The sequence below is a fragment of the Setaria viridis genome, chromosome 5 (genome assembly GCF_005286985.2).
Source record: "Setaria viridis chromosome 5, Setaria_viridis_v4.0, whole genome shotgun sequence".
Lineage (NCBI taxonomy): Eukaryota > Viridiplantae > Streptophyta > Magnoliopsida > Poales > Poaceae > Setaria > Setaria viridis.
The window spans coordinates 12,954,248-12,978,587 of record NC_048267.2 but is presented as its reverse complement, the minus strand read 5'-3'; the positions used below and the strand labels follow the sequence as shown (position 1 = coordinate 12,978,587).

Sequence of the window (24,340 nt, the reverse complement as noted above, 5' to 3'; positions counted from 1 at the left end):
TTTCCAGTCTGCCGCCTCCTCCTCCTCGTTTTCCAAGCGGTGGCCGCCGCCTCCTCCTCCTCCCTTCCCATTCTGCCGCCACCGCCGCCTCCTCCGCAAGAGGTCGAGGCTCTCCGGAAGTGTGGGAACCAGGTGAAGCCATCTGTTGAGTTCGTTGTTCTGCTGTTTGCGGCTTGGGGATGTCGTTTTGGTTCATGTGCTAACTCCTGAATTGATTGATGCAACAAGCTAGAGAATCGTTCCTAAAGGACTTTGATACCCAGAAAATGAGGCTACCTGATAGCAGGTAAAGAAGAATTCAGTAACTGTTATCTGTTTGGTAATACATAGGGCTCTTTGGCAGGACTCCTCGCGAGGGGCTCCTCGTGCGGAGCTGGAGCCGGAGTCGGAGCTGCGGAGTCACTTTTTTTGGCTCCGCCATGCAGGCCTAAAACAACTCCGGCTCCTCCCAAATGTGCCAAAAAAACAGCTCCGCGATCGATGCCGTTTGGTGTGGCTCCGGCTCCTCCGTGCTTCGGTAAGCACGTGGAGCCGGAGCTGGAGCCGGAGCCCTGCCAAAGGAGCCCATATACGTACCAAACAAATGTCCAACTAAAACCTATTGTTGCAGCAACATTGGCAATCTTAGGGAATTCATAAAAGCTGTTTATGTGGAGAGAAGGTATGCTGGTGGGAGGTTTTCTCAAAGGTCTCCAAGAGATAAACAGGTAAATTTGATTGGATCTTAGAAGTCTAGTTGTTACCCTATCTAAAAATTATCCGTTATTATCATTCTGGCATTTTGACTATCAGAGGCTTCAGCAAGCCTATTGTTATATTCACTGAATACCTATAGAGGTGTATTTGTGATTAAAGCTCATTTATGTTTTATTCACTAAGTAAAGCCTTCTTATAATGTACCTTTCTTAGCATATTTTGTAGCAATGCATCTTTCTGAGGTAAATGATATTCCATCTTGCAGAACCAAAAGGCCCATGAAGAAGAACATAGAAGGGCAAGCTCCTACCATTCATTTTCACAGAGCCCACCTTATGATTACCAGTATGAAGAGCAATGCAATGGGAAACAATCTGCATTCCTGAGTAGGAAGCCTGGCTCAGATCGGGGGCTTCAGGGGAAGATTTTTGGATTTGCTTACAATTCACATAGCCTGCATGAGAGAATGTCTGAGGATGGCTTTGCTGGTGAGAGTTGTGAATCCAGGACTTCTAACTCCTCAGGGTCAAGCATGAGTGATACAGTTAGAACTGCACCGCAATCACCTAATTTTCGTGAAAATGGATGTTTCAGCCCACCTGTGTTAAAAGATCAATCAAATCAACAGAGTTCCTATGGGCTCACTAGTTCACAGGTGGGTGGAAATGTATTTCTTGAAAAACGTAATTACTTTCATTTGTTATCACGTTATAAATAAATATACCAATCTCTCTTGCAGAGAACTGTATTAGCAGGAAAACATAGATTCAATCTCTCCTAAGTCAGGCAAGTCAAGCTTGTTTGATTTGATTTTTGAGGATGATAATGTTGGCTCAGAAGTCCACAAACTCCGCTGCTCCAAGTTTCATAGCCTTTTCTGATGCAATTAGTGCCCCAAATCAAGATCTCTTTAATTCCACAGCTGCTCAGAAACACCATGTAACTAACTTGGATCAACTCTAGACCTATTTGCAAATAGGCCAACCGAAATTCCATCTGCTGATAAAGCAATACCAGCAGCTCCGTCAATGGACAATGTTGGGTGGGCTACATCTGATACACCTCCAGAGCAAAAGCAATCTTCAGTCACTGGTAAACACCACATGCCAATGCATTGAGCATGCATTTTTGACGTCAGGAATTCTGTAATCCCACGCCAAGGGCCAAGGCATAGTTAGTAGCTGATGATTTGGTGGATAGATCTCCGGTGGCCATTAACCTGTCTAGATGTAGGCTTTGCCCACTGTACTCAGTAGCGTGATAAGAAGGCTTAAGACAGTATTATTCTTGCGATGTGTTGATGGATGTAAAATGGCACGTTGGCTTGCAAAATTGACACATCTACGGTATTACTTTTGGATTGGCTGGGTCCCTAACTGGTGATATTTTCAAACGTGTTCACTGAGCTATCTGTGTTCATTTCAATGAACCTGAATGTTTGTTAGATCGAGCTGAGTCAGGGCACGATGGCATGTTTATCTTTGCCGCTACGGATCGAACCAAGCCAGCGCACGACAGCATGTTTTAGCTCACAGTAAGAAATCTTAAATAGGAAGGTCAATAGCACAATTATGTTAGTTAGCATAGCAAAGTTGCTTGTTCGCTTCACGGACCTAGGTGAAAGATACGTTAGTTAGCATAACAAAGCTGCTTGTTCGCTTCACGTACCTGGGTTAAAGATACGAGTCTATAGCTTAAGCTCTCGCAGCCGTTCATTTTTTAGACCGGCGGAACAAATGCGAAGAACACAAATAATGCAACCATTCGGATGGTGTTCAACCTACGGAGCATGAAAGAATCTCACAACAGCAATGTGATACTGCATACCAGCAAGTATTCCCCCAACAAATTAACTCAACGGAACTCTCTTTAGCTGTTTGGTTCGAAAATATCTCAAGGGCTCAAATTACACAAAACAATTTAACTGTGAAATCTTAACCAAAGCTCAATAACTATTGAGCTCAGGGCATACACCTTACATACGGGAATAGCAACCCAACCCTAAATATCCAGCAATATCATCATCCAAAGGCTCCTAGATGGTCCAAACCTCTCGAAAAATTAGGATTGCAAGGTCATCAAACAGGAAAGATGAGTAACGCAATTGTTTGCAATCACTATTTTGAATGTTTTGCGAGAAGCGAAAAACATAAATTGGTATATCTTGCTGGCAATGTTGCTGGACATCCAGTCCAGGCCTTCATACAATCCCTCACCAGTTGTAGCACAAGTGCTTTGAATGTACCTATCAGCAAGTTTAAAAAGTCGATAAGTCCTCTGCTGTACCAACAAAACAGTACACAGCTACATATATTACCAAGCAGAAGTACAGAAATACAACACTATGGCTACATCACACTTTGATGGCTTATGGGGAGGAATATGTGATGATAGTATGTGTGTTACCAGTGACGCTGGCGAAGTGAGTGCAGTCCAAACTTATCAGTAATCTCAGCAGCGTTCATAGCATTCGGAAGATCTTGCTTGTTAGCAAAAACAAGAAACACAGCATCACGTAATTCATCCTGCAGCTTGATGATTGGATAACCGTACTTCTTACTTCTTAATTCAGTGACTCTTTGAGGAGGTCAAACAGCTGTACTCCCTAGCCTTAAGGCCAAGTATTATGCTTGAAAAAGTAATGAACCAGTTGTGGTCCCTTGGAACTTGTCTGACCTGAACAACGAAGACGGCTACGTGCAGGCCAAATGGGATCTCCCTGCGATAGCCGTGAGCAACCTCGGCACCGGAGGCATCTCGACCTCAACCAGACCTTCGAGAATCTGGACCACCTTCCCCATCGTCGGCCGATCAACTTCGCTGTCCTGAATGCACCAGCAGGCCACCTTGCACGCCCTCTCCACCTCCTCGACGACGGCGTCCCCGCGCAGCCTTCGATCCACGAGGCTCATCACATCCCCCTCCAGAAGCTTTCGCGCGGCCAGGACCAGGAAGTAGACAACATCGTCGTCGTCGTCCTCGTCCTCTCCACCGCCGCCGCCGCCGCACTCCTCGTGCGAGTTCATCCTCCCGGACACGATCTCCAGCAGCACCATCCCGTAGGCGTACACGTCGACCTTGGGCGTGACGGCCATCCCGCCGATCCACTCCGGCGCGAGGTACCCGACGGTTCCCCTGGCTGTGGTCAGCACCCGGCTCAAATCCCTCGCCATGAGCTTCGCCATCCCGAAGTCGGCGATCTTCGGCCCGAACGATCCGTCGAGGAGTATGTTCTGCGGCTTGACGTCGCAGTGGATGACGCAGTCGCCGCCGCCGCGTAGCTGCCGCCGCCGCCGCCGCCGCCCGCCCGGTGCGCGTACGAGCGATTGGAAATGAAGAGGGAGGAGTAAAAGGAGAGAAGATAAGGACAATTAAGAAAGATTTGATATACTTTAACAGTGTCATTTTACATATTTTCAATCGTACCCCGGTACTACCTATACTACTTATATATACTATACTACAGTTTAAGATTTTAGTAGCATAAATTAATCTCAATCGTCGGATCCTTACATACGAGTCCTTATAGTAGTAGTATAAGAGCAACTCCAAGAGCACTCCAAAAAATTCTTCCCCAAAACTATGTATTGGGGTTCTTCCAAAAAAAATTTCCCTAAAAATATATCAATCCACAGCAGATCGCTAATAAATAGTCCCCAATATTTTAAAACAGGCCACGTCATCGTATTGAGCCCATCGAAAGGGACACACGAGCGTGCAGGAATCAGGATTGGGGGAGGAATGCCAACGCTAAAATATACGCGGTGGTAGGCTGTTTTTTAACGTTGCTAAAAAATTGGGGAAGGTTTGGGTGGACTGTTGGAGTTCGTTTTTAATCTTTTTTCCTTAAAAGTATCGGGGGTAAGACTAGCAGCCTCTTGAAGTTGCTAAGGTAGCTATGCAGCCATGTCCCGGCGATGACCCTGTACGCCGCCTCCGTGAGGTGGATGCCGTCCCAGTTCACCGCCCTGGACGGGTCCGCGCACGCCGTCGCGCCGGGGAACCCGCAGGCGGCGATGGGGTTGTAGTTGTACTCGCCGCCGGCCCCGCAGCACGCCAGCAGCGTCGAGCTGCCGTCGAATCCTGTCCACCATGTATGCAACCCTGGCTCAAATGTTCAGACGCACGCGAGGTTTTTCAGCTGGTTCGGTTTCAACACCGTACCAAAATAGGCCGGCCTCTGCAGGAACGCGAGGGCAGGCCGGTAGTAGTCGGCGAACGCGATCTTTGCGTACGGGTGCTCTTCTTCCGGAGCGCCTCGATCTGGCTCCGGAGGAGCTCGTCGTGGTAGCGAGACAAGCCGTTGTACTTGTTGAGGCACCCGTAGAGGTCGTAGTCCGACCTCTCCGGGCTCGCGTACAGCGTCAGCATGACCGGGATGCAGCCCGTCGGCAGGATCCCCGGCACCACGATGCGCCTGGCTCCATGCTTGATCAGCCTCTGCGATGTAGTATATGTATATATGTGCTAGCTAAAAACCACATGTGTCCAGGCCGAATGGTACTCCGTAATCAAGAGCAGTATACCTCTACACCATCGGCGATGGCGTTGACGACAGCAGGAACGTAGGTTTTGGCTTGGTCCACGGTCTTGTTGGCAGCCAGGAGGAAGGTGTAGTCGTTCCCGCCGAACTCTCCCACGAAGAAGAGAGACCTGCCCAAGTAGTCGTCGTAATCTTTGGTGGCGTTGCAAAGCGACGGCTTGAGCTGCTGCTGCTCGAACCACCCCAGCTGGACACTGAGGAAGCTGTTCAACGGAGGCACTGAGGTGACGTTCTCCTGCAGGATATAGGCTAGGTCCAGAGCCGTCGCCGCCACAAATGCAATGTTCGCGCCCTTGCTGAAGTCCTGCCCTTGGGACATGGACGACTGCACCAAGGGCAAACCGAAAGCATCGGCTGCACGCATCATATTTATTTCACATGTCAAATCAAACATGAAACATTCATGCAGATGCACGCGTGCAGAGATCGAACACCATTCAAAGTCACTCAGTAACTTATGATAGGGTTGATGTCAATCTCATCCAATAATTTATTCTCGATGCATAATGTTGCCAAACCATTTAACTTCTTCTGAGTCATTGTTGACTTCAAATAGTTTCTCAATAACTTCAACTTTGAGAAGCTTCTTTCAGCCGATGTGACGGTCACAGGCACAGTAAATAAGAGTCGATAAGCAATTCAAATATTAGGATAATAATAATTAATGGTACGGAGAATTGGGAAATTGGCAATTGAATCACCTGATCACAGAATCGAATTGGCGCCAACCGCAAGATCCGCAAGCAACACGTCGATTTGTCAACTGCATACACGCACGCCACATATTAGTTAGGAACAACGATCGCCGGGCTGCCGGGTTGTGTGCGCACACGTATACAACGACGAGTACCATACCTAGAATCTTAGATGGCGGCAAAGATCCTTGGACAACGGCGTATGAGTTTTGACAGCGGTCCCCTGGACGACGGCACGACGCGTCGCGTACGAGTTTTGGCGGCGGCCCCCTGGACGACGCGCACAAGAACTCAAGTTTCGGCGGCAGCGTATGAGTCGAGTTTTGGCGGCGGCCCCTTGGACGACGCACTTATGCACGCGTATGAGTTTCGGACTTTCGGCGGCAGCCCCCTGAACGACGCACTTATGCACGCGTATGAGTTTCGGACTTTCGGCGGCAGCCCCCTGAACGACGCACTCATGCACACGTACGAGTTTCGTGACGCACACGTATGAGTTGGAGTTTCTATTTGCGCTACATTCGTTCGTCCTAATCCTAACCAGGCCTACGTTGCCTATTCTTCCCATCCTAATCCTAACCAGGCGTCCAGGAATACATTGCTGTGACCTGGGGTGGGCCCCTGGGATTTGGGGGGCCAGGGCGGCCGCCCCCCTGCCCTCCACCAAGGCTGGCCCTAGGGGTACTTGTTGAAAGGAATGCGGAATGGGATGAAGAGCGACCATGACGTTGCCGGTGTCGGCGTAAGAATCGACGAAGCTGAATATGGAGGTGAATGGCTTGTATGGGTGGATGGCGTATGCGCAGAGGAGGAGGTGGAGGAGGAGCACGGCGACCGACAGGATCTTCTTCATGCCTGCAGGAACGTGAAACAATTGCAGCTATAAATTGACATATAAAATTTGTACAATATATATGAAAGTGCTTATATATACGAATCCATTGTAGTAAATTTGTGTGCTACACTAAATAAATTTTTTAGGCCAGTTATTTTGTAACGACGACGATCATATAGTGTCACATTATTATCTTGTAATCTCGATCGGCGTATCAAGCACATCATTGAAACTATGGTAAACTAGGGAAGATGACCCGCACAAATAGTGCGGCTAGATTTGATGTTTTATTCTATATAATTATTTATCCAAGATACAACTGACTAATGCATTATTTTAAGTTTCCTTAACAAATTTATGAAATATAGTTTCATATAACTTTTTGATGATGATGTTTCTACATACTCCATGCTAATCAATTGTTATTAGTGTCTCTTAATTTGGGTATACAATGGAATTTAATAGAAAAACACGAAAAGTGGAGGTTATATTTGTTTGAATTTGTACTCCTATAAATATCTCCTTCCGTAGCTAGCTTACTTTTTCTCATATTATATTCGTATAGAAACCTTTTTTATTCTCAATATAACATTTAGTTACTACAAATTGTGTTTTATATGATTATTTTGTTTATTTTTTCTCTTACCATTACATATAAAATCTACTTGGTATTTCTTTACTGAAAAATTATGTATTTATATCTATTTGAGACGGACTTCTTTTTTTGGTTTTTTTAATTTCGAAGCCACGTGAGGACCAATTGTTAATTTTGCATAATTCTACTACCTATTTGCCCTTACCTTGGATCTTTAATTTTACTTAATTTCACAGTTTCTTGATTCATTTAGTATTTTTATACTTTTTTAAAAATCCATTAATTCTAATATTAATTTGAAAAGAATAGAAAACATTGCATCATGCCACAACCACAACATCTCTATCATCGGTCCTCTCCTTCCCCTTGGGGAAATTGATTTCTTACTTTGTTTCTATCTCCTTTGGCCATTTTTTTTTATCTCAGCGGCAGCTATAAAGCGTCTATGACTTTCGCCAGGTGCTTCACCTCCTTCCTATTTTTCGCATATGATCTACCGATCAGACTACCGCCAAGATAGAAATTTAGGACATATTGCATCTCCTTAAATCATCTCTCTCATCGCACCCCGCTGAATACCAATTCATTCATCTTTTGATTCTAAGGTAATAATGGGTGTTGCTTTTGTAATAACTTAGTCTACTACAGCCCTAATAAACAACATCAATTGACTTCCTTTGCTTCTTTTTAATCAAACTTTGTATTGCTTAAATATAGCTTAAGTACTCTATGTTGATGTAACTGATCCACCATTATAACATGGGCCCATGGAAAATCAAATGGCGTAGATCTCTCTCTGTCTTTCTAATTACATGAAATTTTTTTAGCCCTTGAGAATGAACATGATAGGTATTAATCTTTTGTGGGGGCTGCTCTTCCAAAGCTCTTCTCCTTTGTAGGCGCTTCCTCCAAGTTGATAACGCTAACAATACCGCTTCATAGATTTGAGGACCCTCAATACTTGTTGATGGTTGATCTTAGTACCATGGCATCTCCGTACGTAGCTCAGCTGAAAAGTTTCCTTGTGGTGGAACTTATCCATATGCGTTTGAGTCCTTGACTCTGCGTGGGTGCTCATATTTCCCTAATTTTTTTAGTATTTAACCGGCACTACTCTTTCAATAGTAGGCGAGGTGCTAGTGGTGACTTCGTCAATCTTAAGGATATGTCAGTTTAGTCTCTCGGATGTGCTCATAAGGATAGGGTTGTGTGTATATTCATTTCGAGTCCTCAACTCCATGTGGGTGCTCGCATTTCCCTAAATTTTTTAAGGATTTAATTGGTGCTATTCTTCAGTGGTAGGTGACGTGCGTGTCAATAGCAAGGTGCTAGTGGTGACTTTATCAATCTTGAAGATTTACCAGCTCAATCTCTCAGAGGTGTTCATATGGATAGGAATGCACGTGTGTATTCATAGAATTGCGTGTACGTGCAAATTTGTGAGTTTCTACGGTCTTAATCTTTTTAAAATATTTTGGATATTAATATTTTAATTATTTTAGTATATTTTTATGATGTCATGATTGATTTTGGCTTTACTGTAAATACCACCATTGGATAAAATGTTACTTTTATTTTCTTGTCGCTTTTATTTTCTTTTTATAAATCTTATCCCAAAGCTGTATATGTATTATTTTATGGTGTATTAGCATTCCACGTACTGTTTCTGTGAACCCATATTTAGTTTGAATGATCTTTTTTGCGTTACCATCACAGCCCGGACAGGCACACGGGCAACACTTTTTTTTTCGGAAAGCAAATTGCTTCCTAATAGTAATACATATCGGAAATCAGTAGTATTTGCATAAAGGGTGCTTTTTTATTTACTTTTGTTGTTTGCCTCCTTGTCCGGAAAGCAAATTGTTTCCTAATACTAATACACATCAATTTTTATTGTTTACGTACGTCCCCTGTGAATAACTAATTGTACAGTTTCTTAATGCTAATGCAAGACGGATTGACTGACTTAAATAGCACGTGAACTACATATCTCTGGTGAAAAGTCTTTACCGTTATAATATGGGTCTATCTTCTTTTTTCTTAAGTTTCCAATTTATCTATTTGTTAATGTTTTTGATATGGACTTTTAGTTTAATATAGACCGTTGGATCTTCATAAAATCAAACGGTGTATATTCTTTTTTTTTCAATTAATGTGGTAATTTCTAAACCCCTCGGTGAACGTATTGGCTTCTTTTAACACTATTAAATTAAGATAATAGATAAGCTGTCTATAAGTTGCCACATCATCATTTTATTCCTACGTGGCATTAACGAGGCCAGAGAGACTTTGCATCACCTCGAGAGGATGGCAGCGGCTCGCTCTCTGATCTCGTGCGGATGGCGCCGTTATACTCTCCTGCGCGCGCAAATGGAATGGAACGGAAGCCACCAGCTACCTCGCCGCCGTCGCGCCGCTGTGCCACAGGGCCGCCAGCCGGGCCTCAGCGCCTAGCCACCGAGCAGCGCGCTGGCCGTAGTGCCACCCGCCGGGCTCCACGCGCTCGGATCTAGAACTGAAAGCAAGTGATACGGGAGAGAGGAAGGAGAGACGAGAGTCAACGGGAGAGGAGACGCAGATGAGAATGTTTAGTTCACAAATCACAATCGTCACCACTAGATCCTTGCCATTTTACATTATGACACTATAGGATATGCAATTGCAGAAAGATCCTTTAGCTAGGCAGGTATGGAATGATATATGAAATCAAATGAAACGTTACATCACAACCCTTCCGATAGAATTATATTCTCTTAATTATCATATGACATGCATTCTCTCGTACAAGCAACACGCATTAGCATACAAAAGTATATTTAAGTTCCATCATCATGATTTATGATATTCATGTATAAATTAAATAGTTTACAACCAACATAGTAAATGGTCAGCCTTATTGTTGTTGTCAAGAATTTAGAGTCAAGACAACGGCAAGTGAATTTGTTTTTATGCGCGTAGGGTTTAGATGGTTTGCACGAGAGGACACGGGGTTAGACTGGTTCGGGCAAGAATAGCCCTACGTCCAGTGTGGGAGGTAGCTCGTATTACTCGTGCAGAGTTTGTAGTAGGGATTACAAACGGGTGAGAGAGGGAAGCTGGTCCCAAGTCTCTTGGGTGTGCACTGATGCTCGTATGGAAGGATGGTGAGTTGGGCGTTTTTGGGTTGCTAGAGAGCCATCCCTTGCTCGGGTCCCCCGGTCCTCCTTTTATAGCGCAAGGAGGAGACGGGAGTTACAATTGAGCCAGGAGCAAGGAGAAGTAAAAGAGATAAGCAGGTAAAGTAAAGTAAAGCGCATGGAGGAGGACCGAGTCCCCGAGGTCGCCGCCTTCCCTTCCGGTCTTGGTCTCCTATCAGCATGACCACCGGAGGGGGATGGTTGTAGTTGGTCCCTGTAGGCGACCCGGCGGTCGGCCGCTGTGACCGAGCATGCGGGACGTGTGTGGCGACCGAACGCTGTAGCCATCCAAGATAATGATGATGATGACTGGCCGCCGTAGTGGTGCACGTTGCGGATGGCGGACGACCTCTGTAGCCTTGCGTGCTAGCCGGGAGGCACGATCAACGTGCTCCTGCCACGGGGCCGAGCGGGAAACTGGGCGGCGCTCCTTCCTTCACTAGTCGGCATGGGTAATGAGTGCCCTATGACGAACGCCACAGGGGAGAGTTAGGGCGGCGCCGCTGTAGCCCCGTGCGGTCGTGGCTTCAGTGTACCACCCGAACACTGCGATGGGTCACGTCAAGGAGCACGTGTGCCTTTCTTCGCGTCAGAGCCGCATCCCGGATGGGCGCCCCACAGGTCGCATTTATGGCAAGATCGGTGGGGGCCCACGAGATCCGCGCCTTCGTCTGCCAGTCCGCGCACACCCTCGGGCGAGGCGAAGCTCTGTCTTGTGGGCCCGGATGCGTCCGACCCCCAGCACCTAGGGTCGGGCGAGGCGGAGCCTTGCCGCAAGGGGTCGGGCGCGTCCGACCCCTTGCGCCCGGGGTCGGGCGAGGCGGAGTCTTGCGGTGAGGAATCGGTGTGTCCGACCCTAGGACCACGAGTCGGCGAGGCGAAGCGGAATATTTCCTATCTGTGCCAAGTTGGCGGAGGTCACTGTCGCCGCAGGTGGGCCCAGGCCCTTATGACCGTTGTTTAAGGAGGTCGTTAATATTCCCCCCCCCCAACAGTAGCCCCCGAGCCTTTGGTGGAGCAAAAATGCTCCTCCAGAGGCTGCATTCGTCGCTTCGTCGAGGATCTCCATTTGTCCTACAACCTACATTTGATCAGGGAGAAAAAAGTTTCGCTTGTTTGGCCTGGCCGGGGAGTTTTGGGTAGGCAGGATGTTTCGAGGCTGGCTCAGCTCGGGAAGGTTCCCTATTGATCCAACGACCACGCTTGCTCCACGACTCCAGATTGTGACCACACGCGTGGTCACTGGTTGCGATTCTAGCCCCCGAGCCCCCGCGCGTTGCGGGAGACCGATCGAGAGGTTAGATTGACTTTTGATCACTACCCCTCGAGCGTCCGTTCGCTGGGACGGAGGGGGTGAGCCGTGCCACGTTATCCTCGTTGGACGAACTGTGGTGCTCGTTGAGCTGCGAACGGGTCGGTTCGAGTGGAGTCCCGATCCCTGTTTGGGGGGGTTCGGCTCGGGCCAAGCTGGTGGCGTACTCCAGATTCCGGATGGCAAGTTCATATAGTTCCCGGGTCCGTTCGATGGGATTCGGGGGCTCATTGCCTTTCTCCGAGGAAAAACCATGAACTTAAATAAAAAGGGGGTCTTTTGTCCTGGTTGAGTGACCCGGGACAAAAGACCCCCCCTTTTATCCCGATTGGTTTATTCCGGATGGATTTTCGGGAGATTTGCACCCTACCAATCGGGACTAATATCGAGTTCTCTACCCGTGGTTGTTGAATGGAATCAGCGGGAGGAACGGCTTGCCCAGCTTGATGAAGTTGCCGGTGTCGGCATACGAATCCCCGAAGCTGAATATGGAGGTGAAGGGCTTGTATGGGTACTCGACGGCGTGTGCACCGTGGAGAAGGCACGGGAGGAGGAGGAGGAGGAGAAAGTAGAAGGGGAGAACCTTCATGGCTGCTGCAGAAAACGAGAAATGACTGCAGCCCCAGCCACAGAGGGGCGTGCTGCTTCAGACCTCCATCTATATATACCTGCTTATATAAAGAAAACCAGTGGACAGTTTTGGCGCCAATACGTGCAAACTGTTGGGTAGCTAGCTAGTTGTCTATGACCAAGTGATTAAAGTACCAATTCATCACAAAAAGTCCTGTGACGACTGGGGCCACGTCCAATTGACATGGTTCGAACATGCGATAGATGAATCATGGTTCTATTTTGTTGCGAATGGTTATGTTAATTTGCTATTATTAAGCAGAGGTGATGAAGATGTCAGGGTTGGAGAAGTAAAAATTTTCTTCCTGTCTCATGATGTACATGTCAATGGAATCAACATGGCGGCCAACGACGGAGTGAGACTGTGAGACTACAGCTAGGTCAGATGGGAGGCTTTAGCTAGAAAACCAAGGTGCAGGGTTGATATCCACGCCGTGCACGTGAAGAGCACACGTGGTTTGCAGAAGGGAGACGAAGATAACGTAATTACCAATTAAGGGGGCGTTTTCTTCCACTGACTTATTTTTAGCACGTGTCACATCGAATGTTTAGATACTAATTAGGAGTATTAAACGTAGACTATTTACAAAACCCATTACATAAGACGAATCTAAACGGCGAGACGAATATATTAAGCCTAATTAAGCCTAATTAATCCATCATTAGCAAATGTTTACTGTAGCAACACATTGTCAAATCATGGACTAATTAGGCTTAATAGATTCGTCTCGCCGTTTAGATTCGTCTTATGTAATGGGTTTTGTAAATAGTCTACGTTTAATACTCCTAATTAGTATCTAAACATTCGATGTGACGGGTGCTAAAAATAAGTCAGTGGAAGAAAACGGGGCCAGTCAGCCAGATTGGATGCCGGTGCTGTGGTGCAATGCAAGTGACAGAGAGAGACCGCAGTTGATCGGGATTATGAAATTAATAATGTGACACTTAGGCCATCAATAGTTGTGTGTTGCGGCTATAACTTCAAGTGTTGATTTCTTCTTTCCTTTTCTTGTTGCATAAGTTTTTGCTCAATCTTAATTGTTGCATAATGCGCATTTGCTGCTCAAACGAGCTATATTTGGAGTTAGTTTGGTCTAGAAAGTCTTGAAAGAAGTAATGGTAATTAGGTGAACGTGGCTGCCTACCTAAGCTAGTGCACGGCTCCATGTTAATACAGGGGAAACCCCCAACAGATTACAAGAGTTTGATTACAACTTGTGATACAAGACACAGATGATTTAAACCTTCTCCATCTATACAAGATCTATCTGTAGTCAAGGTTTAACCAACGCATCTACGTATCCAATGTCATCACGTTCATTTGACATGTTAACACAAAACTCTTTACAAGAGACATACCTATCCTTTAACAGCTTCCCTCAATCTTAACCAGACTTGCTTCTGAGGTTTAGATTGCCTTTGAATTTCTCAAACTCCCGAGCTGGAAGTGCCTCGATGAAACCATCAGGCAGCTGATCTTTAGATGGAATAAAGCGAATCTCTGACTGCTTACTTGCTACCCTTTCTCTTACAAAGTGAAAATCAATCTCAATATGTTTAGCTCGTGCATGAAAGACAGGATTAGCTGATAAATAAGTTGCACCAAGGTTGTCACACCATAGGTAAGGTGATTCCTTTATTTCACGCCCAATTCGGATAGTAACGGTTCTACCCAAATAGTCTCAGCTGTAGCATTGGCCAATGATTTATACTCTGCTTCAGTGCTTGATCTAGACACAGTTGCATGTTTTCTAGCACTCCATGAGATTAAATTCGGACCAAAATAAACATCAAATCCACCGGTAGACCTTCTATCATCAATGCTACCGGCCCAATCCGCATAAGAGAAAGCACTTGTCAAATTAGAAGATGACTTACTTATCTCAAGCCCAATATTCAGTGTCCCTTTCACATACCTCAGAATTTTTTTAACAGCCGCCTAGTGAACAGTTGTAGGAGCATACAGAAATTGACACACTTTGTTAACAGCAAAAGCTAAATCAGGACGTGTGAGAGTTAAATACTGCAAGGCCCAACAATACTGTGATATCTTGTACCATCTTCTAATGATAGTAAAGTTCCGTCTTGATAGAAAATTTTTTCTAAGGCTGCCAAAGGAGTCGAAGAAGACTTACAATTTGTCATGCCAACTCTCTTCAAAACATCCGAAGCATACTTTGTTTGCGACAATATAATGCCTCCTTGAGTTGGTTTGACTTCAATCCCAAGAAAATAATTCAGATTTTTCAAATCTTTAAGAGCAAAATCTGCACGTAGATCTTTAAGTAAAGCTGAAATCGCATCCATGGATGACCCTGTTACTATGATATCATCAACATATATGAGCATAAATATGGTTGTGTTCTACTTGAAATAAATAAATAATGACGCATCAGACTTGGATGCTCTAAACCCAAGATCAAGTAATTTTGAACTCAACCATGAATACTAGGTCCTCGGAGCTTGCTTTAACCCATAAATAGCTTTATCCAACTTACAAACATAGTTTGAAAATTTTGCATCCTCAAAGCCTGGAGGTTGTCTCATGTAAACCTCTTCCTCAAGAACACCATGAAGAAACGCATTCTGTATATCTAACTGCCTCAAACACCAGCCCCTCGAGACTGCTATAGTTAACAGAAGTCGAACAGTAGCAATTTTCACAACAGGGCTAATAGTATCTTCATAATTAATACCATATCTTTGTTTAAATCCCTTAGCCACCAATCTTGCTTTGTAACGATCTATACTCCTATCAGCCTTTCGCTTTAATTTATACACCCATTTGCAATCAATAAGATTGTTTCCTTTGGAGGGAGGAACCAAGTGCCAAGTCTTGTTTTTATGAAGCGCCATAAGCTCCTCTTCCATTGCTTTTGTCCACCTGTGATCACTAAGTGCTTCCTCTGGAGTATGTGGTTCTCCTGTAGAAGAAAAGAACCCATATCTAACAATCCCATCTATATACTGCTTTTGTTTAACAATGCTACTTTGAGATCTTGTCCTTAGCCGAGGAGGATTTGGTGTTGAATCAGCAAAATCCGGAGCCGTAGAAGATCTGGGAGATAAAATCTCCGCTTCCACCAGAATTGAGACGTGCTGTCCTAGCACGGGCGTTGGTGCTGCAACGGCCCCCGCCTGTCCTGGCGTGCCACGCGGGTGGAGACAGGGCGGCACGCGGTGCGCTCGGGCTGGCGGGTGGAGACCGGACACCATGCGACAACGCCTGGCTAGCTGGCGGCATCATTCGGGCGGACGAGGAAGGCGCAGACGCCAATGGATCCCCCTGGAAATTAGTGCTCGCAGGCGTCGGTGGATCATCATCGTTTTCTGTGCTGGCCAGGTTTCTGCTAGAACCATGATTTGGATTATGATCATCAGTACTATTAGCATTACAACTTACATCCCTGGAACTATTATTCAAAAGGTGATCCGGTAAAAGAAAAATTTCTTGACGAAGACGAGCACCAGCGTTTTCATGGAGAGTTTCAAAAGGAAAATAGATTCATCGAAGATTACATCACGAGAGATATACACACGGCCAATTGGAATATCAAGGCACTTGAACCCTTTGTGAATAGATCTATAACCAAGAAAGGCACATCTTTTGGAATGGAATGCAAGTTTCCTTGTGTTGAAGGGCCTAAGATTCGGCTAGCATGCACATCCAAAGACACGAAGAGAGGCATAGTCGGGTTTTTCCTAATGAAGAAGCTCTACTGGCATGTGATGATTGATGACTTCATCTTGTTGAAGTACATTGAGATGTCCATGCTTCCCTTCTTGAGGCTTGCAAGTTGCATCCGTAGATTGGTTACTCGTGCACGTGATTGTGCCGAGTACATGTCTTCCAATGCCACCCAAACTTCGGACGACGATGTCAACGTAGCTACCTGTGCCAACACTGTGGACGATAGGGAGTTGACGAGATGGCTGAGTACCTGCTGGTCTTGCGCCAGCCATATCTCATACGCCGGGTTGGAGACGTCATTCTTCTTGTCATCTTGGATTGTTTTTTGTGGTGCCGGAATTGAACCGTCAAGGATTCCAAGAAGGCAAGCACCCCTGATCGGCGGCAACACCTGGGCCTTCCAAAGAATGAAGTTCTCTCGCTTGAGCTTCTCGGAGACTGGCGGCCCGAGAGCACTTGACAATGACGAGGAACTGGAGGCCATGGCAGTAGATGTATTTTGAGGAAGTAGCTCTAATTATCATGAAAGAAGTAGTGGTAATTAGGTGAACATGGCTGCCTACCTAGGCTAGCTCACGGCTCCATGTTAATATAGGGAAATCCCCAACAGATTACAAGAGTTTGATTATAACTTGTGATACAAGACACAGATGGTTTAAACCTTCTCTATCTATGCAAGATCTATCTGTAGTCGAGGTTTAACCAACGCATCTACGTATCCAATATCATCACATTCATTTGACGTGTTAACATAAGACTCTTTACAAGAGACATACCTATCCTTTAACATTGTACACAATCATATTTTTCTTTCAGTGGTACCGGTATTCCTCAAGACACGCCACACACCATGATAGTCAATTATTGCACGTGGACCAAGGTACTAAATAGCATTCGTAGCGCCCACAATAGCGACCGCTACCGCTACCTACCCAAGGTAGCATGTTTGTACTTAGCAGCCGCTATTGTCCGCTATTGCCCGCTATTGCTCATGTTAGACCGCTATTCGCTATATTACAGTTCAAGTGACATATGAATATGAATCAAATAGTAATAATAATGTTTAAAATGGTTATTTAGGTAGTGACGAAGAGTTATTGGATGAAAATAAATTTTTTTATTTATTGATATGTGAATTTAATGTTAATATATATCCATACATCTTAATTATACCTATTTATTTGTGATTCTTACCAATAATGGCTAACTTAAAACTATAACTTTTTATAAGTAAATTTGATGTTAATATTCATATATGCTCTAAAATTATGACTATGTTTTAAATTCTGCTATTTAGACTTAGCGTTAGCTATAGCACCCGCTATCCGCGATCTGCTACACCGGCACTAGTCCGCTACCATGCCGCTAAACGCTAGTACCTTGACGTGGACCGGGCAAAAATGATACATCCATTTGCACCAATGGATCCAGATCTGGATCGCGATTTTTTTTAAGGAAACGTGAGAGGTTTATCCCCTACTGATTATACATGTTACTTATAAAAAGTAGAATACCGATACAAAACAAGCTAGCGAAGCAGAGATAGGGGAGCAGAGCATTACAAAAGAAGGAGCTTACGGAAAAAGGATAAAAAAATTTTTGAAGAAAGAGCAACTAAGATGAACCAGGACCTGATAACAGACTAAAAGCTATGCATCCATACTTCCATCAAAGGGATTAGAGTTTGTATCTTTTTCTGTCGGTAAGGATTGCACCAGAGTACCTTCTACTTCTAATAGGCCATGACTATAGATAGAAGAGAGAAGAATCATTCTGAGCGAGTCCATAAAAAAGCGATCCACTTTTTCATCGGTTCCGAGGGAATATCAAAGATCTTGGCTCGGTGTCGAAGCATTGAGAAGTCCCGAATAAAGTTTATCTGGATCGCGATTGATCCACCAACTGCATTGACGTACACTAACTGATATGGCATCTAAGTGGGCACCTCCAACAACAACAGACCTCGTCAGCTCGTGAAACACGCGCGCAGAAATCAGCCGATCACTGCTGCCCGTGAGGTTTGGTGGCAGATGGGACAGCTACAGCTACTGTTGCCCTAATTTTGCTCGGGTCTACCGGTGGCCCATCCCACTCTTTTTTTTTTGAGCGGATCGATGATCCAGTGGGCCAAACCAGTTCATGGCCATCCTTAAATAGAACTCGGAAAAAGAAACAAATTAAATATGTGCAAATGAGCACCCACCCACTTTGAAATATAGACGACAAGTATTGGAAACGGGAGTGAAAAATATCCAAATGTACATAAAGTAACAAACATTTTCATAGTAGATGAAAAGTACAGAACTGTAACATCTACAGTAGATTAGAAATTTCCTATTCCTTAGTCTCAACTCTCAAGCAGACAAGCACAACATCTCTTTTACAAAAGTCATGCTTAATGAGGCATTGGCATTTCAATAATGATCTGAAAATTCAGCCAAAAATGAAAAATGAAGACAAATGGTCCAATCAGCCGCCAAGATAAAAAAATAGATAAACTAAAATACTATAAATATGAAGTGGGAGTGAAGATAATGGACGTGTTTTTGTTAGGTATGATGAATAAAATGACACAAAAACAATATTAATGATTCACGAAATAAATACATATTTTGTATAAAAAAGGAGATTGTTTGGTCGAACAAAATGAAATGACAAATAATAACAAGACAGAAGAATAATTGATAGAAGCATCAATGAAGGACAAACGTCCCTGTAAAAAATGATAAAATACATTATCATAGCCCACTGTCATGCACAACTGCGCAACATATATGATCTAACCGTGAGGTGCTTTATATGTTTCCAAAAGCAAAAAAAACACCCACTTTCTCTATATGCGCAAAAAGGCTGAAAGTGCACGATTTAAAGGACATGAAAGATGGGCTGCATCACTCGATACTGGGCCACTGCCCACAAGGCCAGATCTGTTGTGCTTCAGGCCTTACGAATTTCTTTCCCTCCAATCATATTTGCAGCGAGCGCGAAGTTTAACAAAGCTGCTGAATGAACGATGGTCTATTTGGGAGCACTCCACTCCAGGAAAAATTGCTCCACTCCACCAACTTCAAAAATTTCGCAGCCAAACACGTCTAGCTCCAGCAACTCCGGTTCCAGGAAAAACGTGAAGCAAGGGTCAGATCCACGTTTTTCTTGAAGTACCTCAGGAGGTGCTCCAAAAACTCCCTTTTCAAACCTCCTCATGGAGTTGGTGGATATTTATCCACCACTGCCATCGGTTACACACGTACCGGTTCGCAATCAGAAACAAAACACCCCCATCCGCGCGCCCCTTCTCTTTCCCCGTGACTCCTCCCTCGTGAGGAACCGTAGGCCAGGCAGCGCCGGGCGCCGCCGAACCTCTTCGCTCCGCCAGACCGCGCCGAACCTCTGTGAGAAGTCGCCCGCTGCCCTTTGTCATCTCGTCAAAGCGACGCTCGACGGCCTTCCACCCCTCCTTCCCGCCGGAGGTCTTGTCGAGATACCGGAGGCCGCGGAGCCCCATCTGGGCGCTGGACTGCATCCGCGTCATTTGGTCCGGGCGCATCCCCATCTGGTTGGTTCACCGGCGCCGCGGATGGCCAGCGTGGACGCGGCGAGGTAAGCGCACAGCCCAGCTCACCACGCCGTGTGCTGGACGCGCTCCCGCGGGGCCGCTCGAGGAGATCTGGACGGAGGCGGACGCCGTCACCGAGGAGGCCCGCGCCAAGGCCGTCTCGAAGGTCGTCGACCGCCGCGACATGCCACTGATGTTGTGCTCAGACGGGCGACCAGATGCCACCGCGACATGCCACTGATGCCGTCTCGGCGGGCGCAGACTGGAGCCTGCAGAACAAGCAAGGGTGGAGCGCGCTGCAGGAGGCCATCTGCTGGTGAGGGCGAGCAGAGGAGTATTCTTCTTATACACAAAATTTTAATTAAACTATCAGATGATGGCTGTTACTGCTATCTTGAGAATACTAATCGCGGTGAAAATATGAAAAAAGAATTACAGCACCCTACAGGCAGGAAGGATGATGGCAAAGGGATTCGTCGTCTCCAAGGGCCTACACGCTACACAGACTGTTAGATTCAGAGCTTCACTCGTCGCTGCTGCTGCCACTGATGTTCAGAGCCTCCCAGAAGTTCCTTTGCTGGAGAAAGAATGCAAACCCAACTACGTTAGGATAATGCTCGGAACGATTGTTCAATTCAGTTCAGTGGCTTCAGGATCACAGTCTCACCTGCAAGTTTGTGCTGGCCGTTCCATCCTGAAACGCGTACTGCTCGGTGGTCGCCTGAGAGAAGAGAGGGGGAGAGGAGGGGAGAAAAGAGGAGAGGAGAAAAGAGGAGAGGATGACACGTGGGTCCATTTACGATGGGTAAAATAGACTATTCACAACAAATCTTCATGTTTTTGGAGCTGGAGTACTGCAATCAGCCAAACACGTCCATCAGCTCCATATTTTCTGGAGTTAGTGGAGTGGAGCTGGAAAAGTATGGAGCTGATGGAGTGGAGCTGGTTTTTGGAAAGTGGAGTGCTCCTAAACAGACTCTGAATCAATGAAGTCAGTTGTGGAGAGCGTTGAGTTGTTTTTCAGTTGTTTGGTCTAGTAATAAAAATTACGGCAAATCTTTTGCCGTTCAGTTCAAAAAAATCAATGAAGTGGTGGTGCCAACTGCCAAGTTAATTGTTTGGCCCAGACATACGGTACTTACTGGTACTAGCACGAACGAGTCACACCGTCACATTATTTTCTTTCCTCCTCAGAGCAAGAATGAAAAGGTTTCGGTTGGATCGTTGACGTTTGGGGCTCATGGTCATGGCTACTGAAACAAGCAGCTGTTAAAGTATCAATTCAGTCGAAGTCTTGAAAAGGTCACATTTTATTCTTAGGCGGTGTTTGGATACGAGGTGTTAAACTTTAACAGTGTCATATCGAATGTTCGGATGCTAATTAGGAGAACTAAACATGAGCTAATTATAAAACTAATTGCAGAACCCTATGCTAATTCGCGAGACGAATCTATTAAGCCTAATTAATTCATCATTAACAAATGGTTACTGTAGCACCACATTGTCAAATCATAGACTAATTAGGCTTAATAGATTCGTCTCGCGAATTACACTCCATCTGTGCAATTAGTTTTGTAATTAGCCTATGTTTAATACTTCTAATTAGCATCCAAGCATCCGATGTGACGGGTGTTAAACTTTAACACCTTGTTACCAAACAGACCCTTAATAACAAGAGTTCAAATGTAGTAGTAACAATAAAGAAACACACAGGTCAAAACGAAGGAAAAAAGAAACACCTTTTCAATCTCCTGTACGCAACGCACACACCAGGTCAGAGCCAAAGGCTCCACTCCCTCAAGGGTCAATCCAAGCTCCAAGCAGTGTTTCAACGCGCGAGGCTCAGTATGGGCGGTTGCGCGAACGGGCCTCGCAGCCATCCTCCGGCGATGTCCCTGTACGCCGCCTCCGTGAGGTGGATGCCGTCCCAGTTCACCGCCCTGGACGGGTCCGCGCACGCCGTCGCGCCGGGGAACCCGCACGCCGCCGTGACGTTGTAGTTGTACCTGCCGCCGGCGCCGCAGCACGCCACCAGCGCCGTGCTGCCGTCGAAACCTGCACGTACCACCGCCGCCATGCGTCGCATCCCGACGGCTTTAGTTAGTTACAGTTCGGTTTCGAGTATAGTTCGGACGGCGTTCTAGTTGGCACGCGATCGATGATCTCACCGGAGTTGGCCGGGTTCTGGAGGAACCCGACGACGGGCCAGAAGTAGTCGGCGTAGGCGATCTTGGTGCCCGGGTACTTGATCCGGAGCGCCATGACCTCGCGCCGGAGAAAGGCGTTGTGGTAGCGCGCCAGGCCGTTGAGCTTGTCGAGGCACCCGTACCTGTCGTAGTCCGCCTTGTTGGGGCTCGCGTACAGCGTCAGCATGATCGGGATGCAGCCCGTCGGCAGGTTCCCCGGCACCACGATGCGCCTGGCGCCGTGCTTGATCAACTTCTGCACCCACACGCGCGTTGGTCAACCGATCAGGTCATCAGAGGAGGAGGATCAGGGCCGGCCGGTGAGTATTCACTGTTGAGTACCTCGACGCCGCCGGCGATGGCCTTGACGACGGCGGGAACGTAGGTTTTCGTTTGCTCGACGGTCTTGTTGGCGGCGAGGAGGAAAACGTAGTCGTTCCCGCCGAACTCGCCCATGACGAAGAGAGACTTTTTCAGGTAATCGTCGCATTTTCCCTTGGCGGTGTTGTTGCAGAGCGACGTCTTGAGAAGCTGCTCGAACCACCCGATCTGGACGCTGAACGAGCTGTTGAACGGGGGAACGGAGGTGATGTTGCGCTCCATGAAGTAGGACAGGTCCAGGGCCGTCGCCCCCACGACCGCGAAGTTCGCGCCCTTGCTGAAGCTCTGCGTCGTGTCCAGGGACGGCGGCACCAACGGCAGACCGTAAGCTTCAGCTGCGTGCGCATGCAAATCCATGTCAGGCGAATTGAAGCATGTTTGTTCAGAGCGGCGGCGGCGGCAACATCGATGGCGTAGGAGCGTACCGATGAAGTCGAGGATGATGCGGCCGTTGCTGGCCCGGCCGGTAGGCTTGTGGAAGAAGGTCTCGCCGTAGGGGAGGTTGTTGAAAGGGATGACGGGGATGAAGGGCGCGGCGAACCTGACGAAGTTGCCGGTGTCGGCGTAGGAGTTGCCGAAGCTGAATATGGCGGTAAAGGAGGGCTTGGGCCGGTGGCCGGCGTCCGCGCCGTGGAGCAGGAACGAGCCGAGGAGGAGGACCACGGCGGCGATGACGGGACTCCTCATGGCTGCAGAATCACTGGATCACGGTAACGAAACGATTACCAAATGCCGCTCGAGAGAGACTACGGCTCGGCCGGCATTCCCAGATTGTACGCCGATCATTTTGGACCTTCAGAGTAAATATATAGCAAATCGGGTACAGCGATTTGCAGATTCAGATTTCGATAGCGCACCACTCGTTGACCTGATACTAAACAATCTCTAAACAAATTTTAGGAATAATGCTGACGCCATTAAGCAAAGACAGCAAAAGCAGATGGGTCGGTGTCGGTGCCACTTTTGTAAATTGCCGTCGAGCGGTAATGTCCATTTCCTTGTCCATGGTCCGCCGTTTACATTTTGTTCAGAAAGGCCCATTAAGCTTAATGGCCTTGTGGACCAATATAGTCTTCAAAGGAACTTTTTAAATTTCTTTATACCTTATTGGCAAAAATTTTATGGGTTGATTTTTTTTAAAAAACACGGTTCCAAATCCAGACGTGCATCTCGTGTATTTGCAAAAGAGCAAAAAATGATAAACTTGCCCAGACCATTGGTGACGTTTTAAATATGGCCTCACGAACGGTTTAGATCCGTAGCTCATTTTTGTAGTCTATACAATGTCTTGGAAGTGTATTTGTTTGTATTATAGATGGTAATATATTTTTCTAAAAATTTAGTCAGATTTAGAGCATTTGACATAGGTCAAAGCTAAACTGAATTGTAATCGAGTACGGAGGGAGTTCGTTGATGCTAGAATTAGGAACCCTTGCATGTTTATGATCATTGTATCTTTCACTTTTCGGTAATTGGTTACAATGTGCTAGGTGCATTGTCATTATAACGATCGTCTATGGACATTTCTAAACCTAGACTACTAAACGGTGTTGAAAATCGCTAGAAAAAGTTTCTTTAAAAGGCCAAGACATCTTTCTTGGGAAATTGTGTGTAATGATAGATTTGAAAATTCCCATACATAGCAACTTTGGAAATCCCCACCGGCGTCGGGATGTCTTTCTAGTACTTAGGCTGAGTTGTAGAAGCGAGTTGACTAAGCTAGTTATGCAACGTGCCACTCTAGCCTACTAAGACAACATCAAAGGCGTCCGATTTTTTTTCGCAAACAAAAAAGGAGTCCGATTTTAGAGCACTTGAGTTTGGATCCGTTGCCAGGACCATGACCAGACCTGCCCTTTTTATCTCTCCAGCGCCTAGTATATGAAGATTGACGTGCACCTTGTCCATGAACGCGTCACTCTTCTGTCCCATCCGTGTACATGGATCAACTATGTTCCAATATCCGTCATCTTCACCAAAGGCTTGCCGATGTCTTTATTCGAAGGATTTCAACTCCAGGTAGGGGGGCTTGAGCCCCCCTGCA

At 46.2% G+C, this 24,340-nt stretch overlaps 2 protein-coding genes and 1 pseudogene across 3 annotated transcripts; all 3 read right to left on the bottom strand.

Annotated features, from left to right (window-relative positions):
- Positions 1-3,389: 3,389 nt before the first annotated feature.
- Positions 3,390-3,881, bottom strand: LOC117856237 (G-type lectin S-receptor-like serine/threonine-protein kinase At2g19130). Its single transcript, XM_072293925.1, has 2 exons — positions 3,706-3,881; positions 3,390-3,588 (listed from the first exon to the last, which is right to left on the bottom strand). The coding sequence occupies exons 1-2, from the start codon at positions 3,879-3,881 to the stop codon at positions 3,390-3,392; spliced, it is 375 nt and encodes a 124-aa protein (XP_072150026.1).
- Positions 3,882-4,452: 571 nt separating this feature from the next.
- Positions 4,453-6,787, bottom strand: LOC117856236 (GDSL esterase/lipase At5g45910-like; annotated as a pseudogene).
- Positions 6,788-21,023: 14,236 nt separating this feature from the next.
- Positions 21,024-23,093, bottom strand: LOC117858235 (GDSL esterase/lipase At5g45910). 2 transcript variants are annotated; one of them, XM_034741267.2, is made up of 4 exons: positions 22,722-23,093; positions 22,258-22,631; positions 21,898-22,168; positions 21,024-21,784 (listed from the first exon to the last, which is right to left on the bottom strand). In XM_034741267.2, the coding sequence occupies exons 1-4, from the start codon at positions 22,981-22,983 to the stop codon at positions 21,558-21,560; spliced, it is 1,134 nt and encodes a 377-aa protein (XP_034597158.1). In that variant the 5' UTR covers positions 22,984-23,093; the 3' UTR covers positions 21,024-21,557. The 2 variants fall into 2 exon arrangements, with proteins under 2 accessions (XP_034597158.1, XP_034597157.1); XM_034741266.2 differs by having other exon boundaries at positions 21,898-22,171; positions 22,722-23,092.
- Positions 23,094-24,340: the final 1,247 nt, after the last annotated feature.